General features: G+C 42.3%; 1 protein-coding gene across 4 annotated transcripts in view; it reads right to left on the reverse strand.

The window, feature by feature from the left end:
• The window catches only part of LOC8051751 (death-associated protein kinase 1), a 198,538-nt gene that overhangs the window by 39,126 nt on the left and 145,434 nt on the right, over positions 1 to 13,978 (reverse strand). For all 4 annotated transcript variants that reach the window (XM_040211939.3, XM_040211936.3, XM_040211938.3 and 1 more), the window contains 6 exons: positions 13,131 to 13,229; positions 12,110 to 12,187; positions 9,937 to 10,126; positions 5,092 to 5,336; positions 2,601 to 2,808; positions 350 to 627 (listed from right to left, as the gene is read on the reverse strand). In XM_040211939.3, the coding sequence (XP_040067873.1) occupies positions 350 to 627; positions 2,601 to 2,808; positions 5,092 to 5,336; positions 9,937 to 10,126; positions 12,110 to 12,187; positions 13,131 to 13,229 (1,098 nt within the window). The remainder of the gene's footprint in view (positions 1 to 349; positions 628 to 2,600; positions 2,809 to 5,091; positions 5,337 to 9,936; positions 10,127 to 12,109; positions 12,188 to 13,130; positions 13,230 to 13,978) is intronic.

Genomic DNA, 13,978 nt, shown 5'->3' on the forward strand with positions numbered 1-13,978 from the left:
GAAGACAACCAGTCGGCGGCCATAAAGGTCCCAGTACATGTCACGCAGGAGACTCCGAAAGGAAACAAATCGAAGTAAGCTCAGATTTATGCACCTCAAATATGTCCCCGGTAGTACTTTTCCAGTTCTGTTGTTGACAGAGCCGCCCAACATGCTTTAGCGTCTCACCGACATCAAAGACAACGCCAACAACTAAGCGTCTGCAAGTAAAGAAATGGCGAAAGTGGTGGACCCTTTTCATCGACGAAGCGCGGCTTACCGGAAGGAAAACAAGCATTTTGCGGAATTGCCCTATGGTTTCCAGAAGTTAATGAAACAATAGCCAGGACATATGGCCATAGCCACCCACCTGAACAATCTTTGCCCTGTGGTTGGAAAGGTACTGCTTGAGGAACTTCATGCTCTGCGATCCGACGACGTGGGCGTCCATCACAAACACGGAGTCGTGGAGTTCGAACACGTGCTCAAAGCGACTTCTTGCGGCCGTGAGCACGAGCTTTGCCTCCGCCTCGGCGTTGTTCTGCAGCTGCTGTGCGTCGGCATTCTGGTTCTTGTTCCCACCGTTGGCGTCGGCATGGGTGGCAACCAGGGCCACCCTGAGTGGTGATGAGCTTTTTCCACCCATTCCTTCGGAAAAACAAATATACGTTAGTTTGAGTGCAATACTTAGCGGGCAGTAAGAAATGTGCAGGTAGTAAAGATGCACATGTGGATAGTCAAGTGAAAGCGGACAGAAAAAAACTGATTAAGAATATGTGACAAATCATAGACAAAAATAGCCTGTTAAACTTTGAGCTTTCTATGTGCAGGCGCCGATTTTTTTGGCTCGTTTTACAGCTTAAAGTCTGCTTGGGACACACTATAGTTTGCTTCACTTTACGTGAGAGCGAAGCCGAAGCCACATGATGAACGAGCATGTTGCTATGAAGAACGCTTGCACTACACGAGCCGCCATGCCCGTCCGCTTGGCAGGGGTGCTGAAAGCCCGGTGCTCGCTCTTGTAGCATTTGCTACACTCGCATTTTAAGGATACAGTGTTTGCACTGTACTGCAACCGTGCAAGCATTTATATTCTTATTTTTTACTTTTTTTTTTTCGAATTACCCAGACAAATCTTCCGTTCTCTTTTTGGAATTGGAGGGTTGGTTATTTTGTTGCTGTAGAAGTTGAAGAAGATAAGCAGTGGAGTGCAGTCGGCAGTGATCAACTGCACGAGTGTGTCTCGCAGGTTTTGTTTGAAGAGCTGCCCTAAAAAAACCCTCACTTTTATGAGCTTTAAAACGCTGAAACTGTGTTGATTAAAATATTGTTCCGGAAGTAAGTGGGGGTGAGTAGATGCCAATATGGTGATGCTGGAAGACACGATGGCGACGCATGAGCTTGTTGAAGCACATGCACACGGGCATCTGCTTTCAGTTGGATGATACGAAGTTGCGCAACAATTGCAGAGGTAAGGGAACGACACACTCGATAACGGAGCCGAAGATTCAGACATGGTGGTCGTTGAGTCGTCACCCGTTTTACTCTAGTCTGAAGATGTCTGTTGTCTGGCAAATACTATACTCATTTTCGCCTCAAAAGAAAAGGAAGTTTTGCGCATTGTTTGTATGCTGTGCAAAGTAGTTCTCACAAGATTTGGTTGTTGGATTAAGAAGCGATGCTTTTGGCATTTGTAAAATGTATGTCTTGATAAGATAACATATATCTAATCTAAAATGCACCTACTTATAATAATTCTCTACATCGAGGGGAAATTAGTGATGCTCGGCGAGGAGCCAAACCTTTTTTTTACTACGGTTCCTGAGGTGAAAACGAGTATAGATGTGGTGAGTGCAGAAAGGGTAAGCAGACCTGGAGCATGAAATTAGTATTTGGTATGGAGCTTATTGGATGCACTTGCAGCTGATGCGTTGTACTGCCCGATTTTGAGCCTGCCGGGTTCAGCACAGAGATGGACAAGAAATTAATAAATCTGAAACTGGCAGCGCGCAGTCTTTCGTCGTCTGGTTTTGGATGGCCGCGTGACATCCCCCTAAAGGAACTCCATGAGACTCAGCAGACGTTGCCTGAGCTGATTGTCTGTATTCAGATAATACAAAGAGCATTTCAAGCAGTCTGAGTTCAATTCATTAAAACTCTCACTGAAATTTGAGCACTTCACATATCATTACAAGGAATACTCTTGGAGTTGTTCACCGCAATCTACCACACATCTTGAACTTTTAAAGCAATGAAAACAACCAACTTTTCAGCACCGAAAAGCGATTGAACGGACAACAGCCATTGCCGATATTATTATGTTGAAAACTAGGGGGAAAAAAAATTCTGCAACGCTACGATATGGGAAAGATCTGTGGCTCTTATTATTTTGTGTTGTCTGTCATCCTTCTTCAATCTGAAGATGTGACAGAATAGTTTTTCTATTGAATTGTGGTGACATTTTAGTTTCACCAAGCTTTAAATTGTTGTTCTTAAAGATATGCGTTTGCTTACTTAGCTTTCTTTTTGGCGCTGTTCATGCCTCCTCAAATGCCCCAAAGAGAACCTTTAAAGTATTCATTCAATTACATTACATAAGCGCCAGAAAATTATGAGCTTGCCTAGTGGTTCAACAGGTGGTGCCCTGGCCTGAAGGTAGGCAAGCCAGAAGCAAACTTGGCGTATCTGGACATCTAGGGGGTCGGTGAGGCTGAACACCACCAGGTGGAGGCAGTGGGCGTTGCCCACAAAGTGGTCGTACAGCATCAAGTACGGCTCGTGCCCGGAGAACTCCCAGATGCTCAAGTCCCCGACTCCAGAGATGGTCACCTGCGTTCAGGTACAGGGATTTGTTTTCCTGTGTAAACTGCGTGGCACTGTTAATGGCTGCCATAAAACTTGCTGGTGTGGCAGAAAGTCTTCATTCGGGGCAACAACACAAGTGGTGAAGTTTGACACCCACACAATACTCTGTCTGATAGAAATGCAGAAAAGCATCAATGTCATGTTTGCGCTAATAATGTTGCGCAGTGTGCCTGTAAACCATAAGCAAAAAGAAAAGTGCCATCTAGTGTACTCATGCTCAATTATTAAATTTCCACCGTATGGGGGGGGGGCTCCCGTGACGATAGTTTCGCCCAAGAGACAATGGTCCTGGCAAAGTGGAAGTCGTAGGTACAAAATATGATCATGTGCTACGTCAATCACGAACCCCCACATAATGTCTTTGATAAAAAAAAAACGTTCACTGACCAGGATGGCTCAGTTCACTGATGAGCGACGAGTCTTGTGACCTCATTGCTGACAATTCATTTTCTGAAATTTCACAACCTTCTTTTCTTCTTTAAACCGAGACTAAACGGCAACCCATTCAGCGCACAAATACATATCATGAAAACTGAGTTAAATGCAGAAGCGCCTCGTCCACAGCTGGAAGAGGTGAAAGAAAACCCAATATGATGGCTCCGAATGGCATTTTGCATATGGTGGCATGATGATGATAGCCAGCAAAAATTTTGCATATGGCCTATAATATGAATTTGAATATGGAAGAGAGTTTGTCTTTCGAGCGCGGATAGACATAAGGAGATTTGCAGTGGACCGAAAGTAAAGGAGTCCCCGTTTGTGCCTGTTCGCGTAGTGACAAGCGTGCGAGCGAAGCACAGCTGTAAACTTCGATTTTTCTTTTCTTCAATACGCACTCACTTAAACTCACCCCTGTCCACATCACGGGCCTGACTGCCCGTTTGGAGACAGGATTTTTCTTTGGCTCATTGGGGAGCATTGGGGAGCAAGGGGACCCAGGGTAAGGTTTTTCCAAGGTTGCAATGGTAGAAACAGAGAAACAATCGCAAAAGCCAGAAGGATTATCCCCATTAAGACCGGCCAGGATGACGGTGTTTCCAAGTGTCGCCATATTTGTCGTAGATGTCGCTCGCTATTGTGAGCCACAAGTGCCAAAAGCAAGTTCTTATTGCTTCTTGATGGTGATACACGGTGTCTCAACACAAATGTGTGCACAAGCTTTCTGCAATTGTGCTATGTAATGTTCTGCATCGGGTTTGCACAAAGGAATGCACTACACTCAACGCAAATGTGTCAGTAAGCCTTTATCGTACATCGCTCACGGCCCGCAGGTGCAGCGGCAGCAGCATCTGTGCTAGTCCTATCGGCTCAGAAATTTTGTTTGCTCTAGTCGGCTGGTTATGATTACCCCCCATTTTGAAGAACAGTTCACCACCGCCTTAAAAAAAAAATCTTGATGTATCTTAATTTAAATATGGTGGCTCAGATCCATATAAAAAATAAATTACTGTGTCAGAGATACTTCCCATACCAAAACCATTGTTGGACACCATTTCGAGATAAATCATATTTTTACCCTGAAAAATGCATCAATGGGGTACTACTGTATTTGTGAATTTTTGAGACCTTGAGCAAACAGACGAACACTCCATAAAATAAAAGCTTGAACGTACAGAAAAAAAAAGAGGAAAAAAAAAATCATTAGTGTTTTGTGCTTGATTTTCTTTCAAAAGTTCCCTTAAAATTTTCCAAGCATGACACAGATTGAAGTGCAAAAAGTAAAAAGTTTTAACTTGATATATATTGCAGCTCCTCATAGCATGAGCCTCCAAAGCAGTTTAACAATCTGCTTTGCATGCACTATCACAACTAACATGGATGTGAACAGAGTGAGAGTGTGGTAGGAATGACATAGTGGTTGCTCCTGAAACAACGTACCTGCTTTTCTGTTCTGCAACTGACACTACAGAGTGCCAGGTTTCATGCGTCTTACGTCCATATCTGTCACAGCAGTATGTGTGTGTGTACATATATGTATATGGGCACTCTGAATGTCACTAGACACTGGCTGTAGCTAAAACAATTACACTCACTAGAAAACTCAAAGGCGCGTGAATTTGTGTGTAGGAGTCGCTCTCACTTTATCGCTTCCTCATAGTGCACCTGAAATTGTGGAAAGCAGTGCTCCTCTCAAGCAGAAAAGTATATGTATTAAGCCTGAGCACCACCCTTAGAGTAAGAATCCAGAATCATGATGGCAGGACTTAATCGCTCGAATGTGGCATATTATATTTGATGATGTCTCACCTGCTGCACGTCAATTCCTCGAGTGTAGTTTGCATTCACGGTCTCGAAGAGAAGCGGTAGAGAATCCCCATTGCTCAAACACTTTGAGATGAGGACGGTTGCTGGAGGGGTTATGGCCTTCTTGAGTTCATTCATGTCGCTCGAGTCATTCAGGTCGGCCGTCCTGATGTTGTTCTCGCTGTCGGTGTCAATGGTGAACTCGTCCATCCCCGGCGTGCTCGACCGGCTGCTGTGGGCCCCTGACGCTGCACATTAAAATAATTTGGGGGGTTTTACGTGCCAAACCAACGACAAGCATCTGGCACACCCCAGCGGAGGACTGAGGATTAATTTGGACCACCTGGGGATCTTTTGACGTGCAAACAAAAGCTCGGTTACACGGCGCCTCCTCCGCAATAAGCCTCCGTCAGATTGCGGGCACCTCGGCAGGGACTCGAACCCGCCACATGGGATCCGTAGGCCAGCGCTCTCGCCTCGGAGCCACCGAGGCGGCTACGCTGCACATGATAATGGGAGTGCTGTTTGTTTGCAAAAGTAACATACAATCTATACATGTGCCATACTTTGTGAGTGCCATGCTCTCGAGCATGCAAACTGAGGTCATGAAGCCAGCCAATAAATAATAAGCTGGATTAACAATCATTCCCAAACAATGTTGTATGTACTGGGGGGAAAGTGAGATTCGTTGCCTACATATCACAGCAGACCATGACGCGAACAGTGAAAATCTTGGAAATCAAATTGCTTTTCCCCTACCAGAATAGTCTTTTATATAAATATGTTTCCTAAAAGTCTGTATGACACTTACAGTTCAACTTAAGGTTTGTTCACACGGTGCATCTTTTTAACGTGCAACGGTTCAGCAAAACCGAGGTTTCGCGCAATAGGCCTGTTCACTTCTGACGCGCAAAATCTGTGACGTATTGACTCGCAAGAATTTCGCCAAACCTTGTCATCTGCACCGGGAATATCAAGCGTTTTGCAACAAAATAATAGTATGCACAGTGTGAAAAGACAATCTGCTTCATTAACCCTTTGCTGGTCGAGATTTTTTTCCCAAAATATGTTTCCCAGTGGTTGGGTTTAGCTTCCAAAGAAATATTATAAAGAAAGGGTCAATGTACACATTTTTTCTTAATTATTCAACAGGAGCATGTGCACGCTGTTTAGGTTTAGAAGCATCGAATTAAAATATTGAAGGCCAAAAGCTTTCAGCTTTCATTGGGTTTTAAAGAGCTTCTCTGTTGGAAGATGGGATCTCATCCTCCAAATTTAATTCCTAAAAGCATTAGAACTTAGAAGTCTGAAACGGAAGAGCCAGTGCTCCCATTGGCACTACTGCCACAGCGGCAGGTATGCAAAGTGAGCATCATGTGCGAGGGACGTTTAATTTGAAAACTAGAAAAAAATAGTTGACCAAAGAGAGACATTGCGTGAATATAACGTTTAAAGTTCACCAAAGACACAACAAATAGCAACACTTTCCATGGTGTGCTCAGTTTTTTTACTTGCGCACTGGTGCGAAGCTCTACGCGAGTGGCGCAGTGAAAGTGCTATGGCTCGTAAGTTCGGACGATGGTATGACCAGTGCAATCAACAAGCAAGTTATGGCTTCGGCCCTGTGTTTTCGGTAAATACCGATGACCCCCAAAAACTACTCCTGGAAACGGTTCTATCAAAATTGGGAAAAACCGAAAAACCCTGAACCAGAGCTGTTCTTGAATTAAAAAAATCCAAAGCTGCACGGAAAGAAAATTTTTATCTACAGTTATTTTGAGCTATCCCAGAACAAAGAATCTCATATGAACTGCCCACGAGGCTGCTTCTTCCTTCGAAATCATTCCCCTTATCTCGTTTACTTCTCATGTCGGTGCCGGGACGTCTTCCGAGCATTCAGTTCACGCACATGTTCCCTGGAGGCTGGGGAAATCCATTCCCACATCCTATTTTCTTCCAAATAAACCCCGATAAACACCAATTTCTTTTATCTGGCATTTTACATTGACTTACACGAAATCTGTGGGAAAAAATATACCCCAAAAATACACGGCTGAACTAAAAAAAAGTAAAGCCAGAAAATGTGGAACCCTGGTTGTAGCAAAGGAGACTACCTACCTGTGAAACAAATGTCCGCACAAATTTTTTCCCTTCCACTTCTTCAAAAACTTTAAGAGTGGAACGTGATAGCTAAACATGTAAACTCCCGGTCGTTCGCAAGCCGTGCAAGCATCTCTTCGTGGCCTAGTGAGTAGCGTGTCTGGCTTACAACCAAAAGGTCGTGGGTCCGAATAAAGCCAAAAAATTCTTCAAATGTTTTCTTTAAGGCAAATAAATTACTTTGTAAAGTGAAATCATTTGAGACATGCGGCGACCTTTAATTCGCATTACATGTCATGTTTTAATCACTTACATTCCACGCGTGACGTCATGTTTCACGTGAGCGTTGTCGGTTGTTTGAAATTCCCGCACAAGGCCATGTGGCTGTGACATCACGACCCTATCGACCAATCGGGATTTTCCCGTCACGACGCCACCGACGCCGGCTTTTCTGCGACACGAGCTCCTTAACGCTGTCGTGTTGAAATCAGAATCAACTTACGGGGTGTGGCTATTAAATAATGGAACTAAATGCTTTGTAGGCGGTATACTTATAGTAGTGTGAAGTGCATGCAAGGAGAGTGACCTTGAAGCTTTCAGAAGCAGATGACACAGACCGAATTCAGAACAAACAAGACATTAGCAGACGAGAAAAGCCGAGACGAGACAAGTCAGACGAGACAAGTCGTGAACAAAGACGACATGGCTGATGTTAACATCGGGCAGTGGATCAACATCAAATTCATAGTGAAATTGAAGAAATCGCCGAGTGAGTGTTTGAAACTGTTGCAGGAGGTATACGGTGATAATCTAATGTCATGTATGCGAGTATTTGAGTGGTACAAATGAATTGCCGTGGGACGAGAAAATGTCGCGGACGACAAGCGACTGGGTTGTTTCGTCACGACAACAACCGAACAGAACTTTGTGAAAATTAGTGGATTTGTATGCAACGATAGACGATTAAGCAATCAGATGATAGTAGACTTGGTGCATATTGATAAAGAAACTGTACGACAAATTTTCCATGACAAATTGAACATGCATGAAGTGTGCGCCAAAATTATGCCAAAAAACGTCAGTCAGAAGCAGGACACCCAGAAACACATTTGCACCAACTTTATAAAACGACTCGCAGCGAAACCTAACTTACTGAAAAATATCATCACATGTGACGAGATGTGGATTTTTAGTACAATACCGAAACCAAAAGGCAATCTATGAACTAAAAAACTCCCACGTTGCCAAGAATGAGAAAGGAAAAATTAAGCAAGCTGAAAGTTAAGGCAATGCTGATTCTTTTCTTTGATAGTGCCACGTGCGAATAGCTGAGTCAGCAGCATGCTTGACTCCCACCCTGCTGGCTGGAGCTTGATTCCTGCCAGCGCTTGTCCTTTTACCTTTCTTTTGTTTGCATGACTGGAATGTTCCAGATGATTCGAGAACCTTGTTGTTGTTCGAGCCCGCAAACTTCTAGATACCCACGCACTTACAAAAGGGGCTTCGCATGGTTGCTTGAGTCAGTCGTCCTTTTGTTGCCGTCAAAGTATGTCTTTGTTACTTTATGTTTCTCAGCACAAGTTCACCACATTAAACATTAATTTTACTTTTTATTAATCAAGTTTGTTTCTATTCGTGACAATATTAATGGAATGGTCATGGTTGAATGGGTACCACAGGGTCAGACAGTTAATCACCAGTATTACCTCGAAGTTTTATCCAAGCTGAGAGAACGAGCGAGTAAGAAGAGGCCCATGTTGTGGAACATCAATGCGTAAATTCTGTATCAGGATGATGCGCTAGCTCACAGTGCTCTGTCCATAAAGCAGTTTCTGTTGAATAAGAAGATCCCAGTGCTGGACCACCCACCTTACTTGCCCGATTTAGCTCCACGTGACTTTTATTTGTTTCCTAAGGTACAATCCACACTAAGAGGAACCCATTTTCACTCTGTAGACGAGGTAAAGGAAGAAATGGCACTGCTGCTGAGGAGCTTGACATATAATGACCTGCAGCTGTTTTCAACAATGGCAACTTTTTTGCATCAGTGCACAGATAGGGGAGGGGAGTATGTTGAAGGGGGATAACTGTTAAGAGTTTAGAGTTTAATGATAAATGACACTTTTTCCACCAGTCTTAATAGTCACACATCGTATATCTGTTTTTTCGGCAAGTAATAGGGTAATATATTTTTGACATTGACCTATATATCTAAGGTGCCACTAGCACTACTAGCGGTTGACTAGCCATAACTTGAGGCCATTCACCCTCATTTCATTCTGTAACTGCACGGTTAATCACTACAGACCTTTCTTTTTGCACTAGCTTTTTGTATAACCTGTACATATAACGAAAACTTCAGCTGTGGGTAGTGCAAAAAGTGGCTGCCTTTTGACACATTTTATTAGGATCCATTTTAAAGCTTGAAACTACTATTTCTACTACAGCCATGTTTCATTAATATGGATACCCAACTGATAGACACCATTTTAGGGAACAAACCGGGTAAATATACGCACATTTTCGTCTCACTATTATGGACAACTAACATTAAGAATGCTTTTTGGGGGAACGGAAGTGTCCATACTAATGAGACATCACTTTAAGGCTTTTGAAGAAGCTGGTAAACTGTTACCGGATGAGACAGACCAGCAATGTTTTGGTTACATGGAGCACAGCTGGTTATGCATAACAGCAATAAAAACGTACAAGAAAGAAAGGACAATGAATGGGAATGCCTGGACATACTAGATTTTGGTTTCGGAGAGGTTGGGGATGTCTTGGACCTCCGGAACCAACTGCTGAAGTATCCGCACTTGAGTGACTCGAGAAGTGTAGTCTTGCCGACACCGCTGTGGCCAAATACTTTAAGCTTGATCCGCGAGAGCGGCTGGGTGCCAGGGATCATTTGGGCAATGTATTCGTCCTTGAGCTGCTCCTGCAAATGGTAACAAAATAAAACAAAAGGCACTCATGACACGGAGCAGAGCATTCACAACATGAAAGAGCTATGGATGTGTAAACTGTACAAGACCATTAGCTTTAATATGGCTTCAGTGCTTTCTTGCATTTTGCACATACAGCTAGTGCATACATAAATTGAAAAAAAAAAGTATGCATTAACCAACAAGCTCCACATTCCAGCTAACAGATTTCGCCACCTAAGTTGGTTCTGAATGCGAGAGAAGTAGGGAAAACTGGTGAGTGAATTCTCATGCCAACTGTGTCGTGTTCTGTACTCGTCATACTCATTTGGAAGTACTGTCACCTTGCGTTGAACGGACACCTCCGTTCCCTAAAAAAATTATTCATAATGCAAGTCGTTCGTAAAAATTAGACAAAAAAATGCACATATTTGTCGTTCGTCTACAAAAATTTTGTCTATAGAGTGGTGTAATATTAAAGGGGTCTAAAGAGAGCATGACATGACTAGCATAAATCAAACTAGTGCTCATCTGGACTGATTGGTGTGGGGAGAAATTGGGTCTACACCCTGCTATTCCAACTCTGTTAATTAAACACTACATTATCAAAAAAATGTTCAGGCAAGAGATTAAAGGATTTGGATAAATAGATAAGGCCATGAGGGCCCCACTGTGCACCCAGCCACGTGCCAGCCCCTGACTGGGCTCATCCTCTTGGATTTTAGGAAGCACAGACGTAAGTAGGGTAACCATTATCCTCGGAGTAGAAAACTGGACACACAGGTTTGGGGGAGAAGAGGGAGGGACTAAAACTTAATTGTGCCACTAGTCATATGAGTGTAGAAACGAATATTGGTTTTGGAGTCGGACAGGTGACTTTCCTCACTGTTCCCTTGTTGCCAAACTAACATGTCAAATTCAGTAGTACTACAAGAAATGTCTGGCAGATGTAACGAGGGAAAGAGCTCAAAATTGTGCTGTATGGAAGGTAACATTTCGATAGTATTTTTATTGTTATAAAACTAGATCTCTAGGGAATAAAGATTCTTTTGGTATTCTTCCATTCGCTTAGTACTGATTTCTTAACTGCATGTTTTCTCATGAAAACAAGACATGACGCCTTTTCTGAAGCAAAGTGACAAGACAATGTAAATGAATCTTTAAAAAGCCTTTAAAAAGGGACTGTCCTGCCCAAAACGGAACGTCTGGTCACCCTAAGCATGAGCAAACTGTTATTAATCTCAAATCGGCTGAAGCAAACGCCCCAACAAGATGGACCAAAGTATAGTTCTGCATATTCCCATGTCATTTATAAGAGTAGCATTCCACACAATGCAAACAGGAGGGGCGACAAATAAAAACCAGAAGAGGCGAAACTGGCAACACTTCCTTCAGAAAGAGCAGAAGTGAACAAGTTTGTTGCTTTCCATTGCAATAATCAAACAAGATATTCCTTGAACTAATTTTAGAATTATGGTATGGTGATGGGGAGGGGGGGGGGGGGGTTGTAACTCAAGGAGAATATACAGAAGTGGCGTTTTGCAGCACACAAAGGCCAAGTTTGAATAAATAAAAAAAAAGTCTTGTGCCTTACTTTTTTTTTCTTTCTGTGTTATGAAACACACAGTTGAGAGAGGACCAGAAATAGTTGTGACGTAATGGTCAGCAGGCATCTAGGCAAGGTGTCTTTAATTGCTATGAATGATTTTATTGAAATGAAGAGTTTTTCCCCTAGAGAGATTTACTAATTTCACTATAAACCAAGCAATGTGTGAGGCTGAGGTGCTCCTCTAATTGTCAAGATTTATTTCGGAGCTCACTACTTTTTTGTCCATTTGGGACTAGACATTGTGTAGAGAAATAATACTCTTAAATTAATATCATACCTTTAAAATATTCCTAGCCAAAGTAAAACCTGGTGCTGATTTGTAAGTTTCAATGTAAATTTTACCAATATAAAAATTAAACAATGCCTCCCCAACAGTTTTGGACCTTACATTTCTGAGCCTGTTCAGCAGGTCACCAATGTGGCTGTGTCCTTGAGCAAGAGCAGTGATTTCAGCAGGGATGCCATCCTGGGAAAAAGAAACTCTCCTCAGCAATCAAATATTTCCTTCACCATGCTATTTGCTGACCTCAGTTACGTACATACTATTAAGCAGATACAATACCTTACGTCGATAAATGGATAGGCATAGGTTCTTAATAAATGCATCTCAAAGGGTAGAGTTTTCATATAGGTCCATTTGGATTAGTCTTATAAGATCCATACTTTCTAACTGTTTTAACACAGAATGAGTTTATGGGTTGGTTTTGCCATCTAGACCATCACAAAAAGCAGAACACAGGTTCCCTCAGTGCTCAACGGGTGTCTGAACAAATGAACTCTGCTCTTTCCCCAGGAATTGAACCCCAGAACTTTTGCTCCAAAGTTTGGTGCCCTATTGCTGCGTCAGTGGAGGTGCTTGAATGAGTGACATTATGGCGGTTAGGTGATTGCACTGCTACAAAAAATCTATTACCCTAATGTAGAAAGTGGGATTTCACATAATTATGTAAGCTACAGTTACGAGAATATGTGGCCGCTATACGTATAATCTGATCTATAAGAGTTGAGTGATCATCCTGCATGACTTCACATGACGTCATGAGCATGTCACATGACTTAATGTGAAGTTGTGATTAAACGAAATACTTTTCAATTTACATAGATTCTTCGCATAAAGTTAAAATGCAGAATGCATTTCATGTGTTTTAGCCTCTCAAACAAGTCCAAAATCCTCCAAGAGTAAAATAGAGGAATACACATTGAAGAGGTAAAAAGTCACTGGAAAGTCAAAAAGATCAATGCACATGTAAAAGTCTAAAAGTGCCAAAAAAAGTAAGACGCTCAGACATACACAACACTTTCTGCACCTATCCACTTTCTGCAAAGTTTTTAAGCAAAGATCTAAGTTTTATTGTAAAATGTAACATTTCCTTAGAAGCTTTTCCTTTTGCAAAGAAGATAACACCTACTTTGTTCTTTTGGTCAACGTTGCAACCGGCAAGGCAAAGGCAGCGGACCACTTCGGTGTGTCCATTTTTGGCAGCCAAATGCAGTGGATACAAGCCGGCCTGCAACAAAAGCAATTCATGTTCCACTCATGTCTCCGCCATATCGTTATACATTCTTTTAAACGCTACCAGAATTCTCATATGAAGTTGCAAGAAAACTAATGCGGGTTCGCCATTATTCAAACTCAGATATTTCAAACTTCTGGTTGTTTCAAACAGATTTAAAAGATTTTATTGTCCTACTATCTTTTGAATGCATATTTATTGCTTAATTCGAACGGCATTGTCATGTAATTTATACTTTTTGTTCTTGCAACCTGAGCGTGCTTCTTACCGAGCACCGGTGCACTGCAGAGAAGCAATACACGCGGAGCTCGCTTCTGCGGATGTTACTTCTCCACAGCGCACCGGTGCGCAGTAAGAAGTGCGCTCAGTGGGTCTAATAGTTTATAATAGACAACCTTTTTGCGGGACAAACAAACTTAATTTTGTTTCGAGGTGTCATATACGCTTTAAACAGTTCATGAAAGACAACATTTTTTACGGTGAATAAACTTATCCGATACATTTCACCAGAGTTTTATCTGTGGTATACCTGTTTATGATTAGTAGGCCTATGCAGAGGAAATCATCAAATATCTGGGAATTGGGAAGAACCAGCTGAACATACAATTACAGGAACATTCATACAAATGAGAGGAGATAAAAAAAAGTGTGAAAAACCACTGGAATCTTAGCTGTTTTAATAGTAAACTCTTTCTTCAATTAGCTTTTCATTTTCTTTTTCTTCTGCCTCATTTGTTTCTGCA

This window comes from Ixodes scapularis, unplaced genomic scaffold (genome assembly GCF_016920785.2).
Source record: "Ixodes scapularis isolate PalLabHiFi unplaced genomic scaffold, ASM1692078v2 PGA_scaffold1__304_contigs__length_218370807, whole genome shotgun sequence".
Classification (NCBI taxonomy): domain Eukaryota; kingdom Metazoa; phylum Arthropoda; class Arachnida; order Ixodida; family Ixodidae; genus Ixodes; species Ixodes scapularis.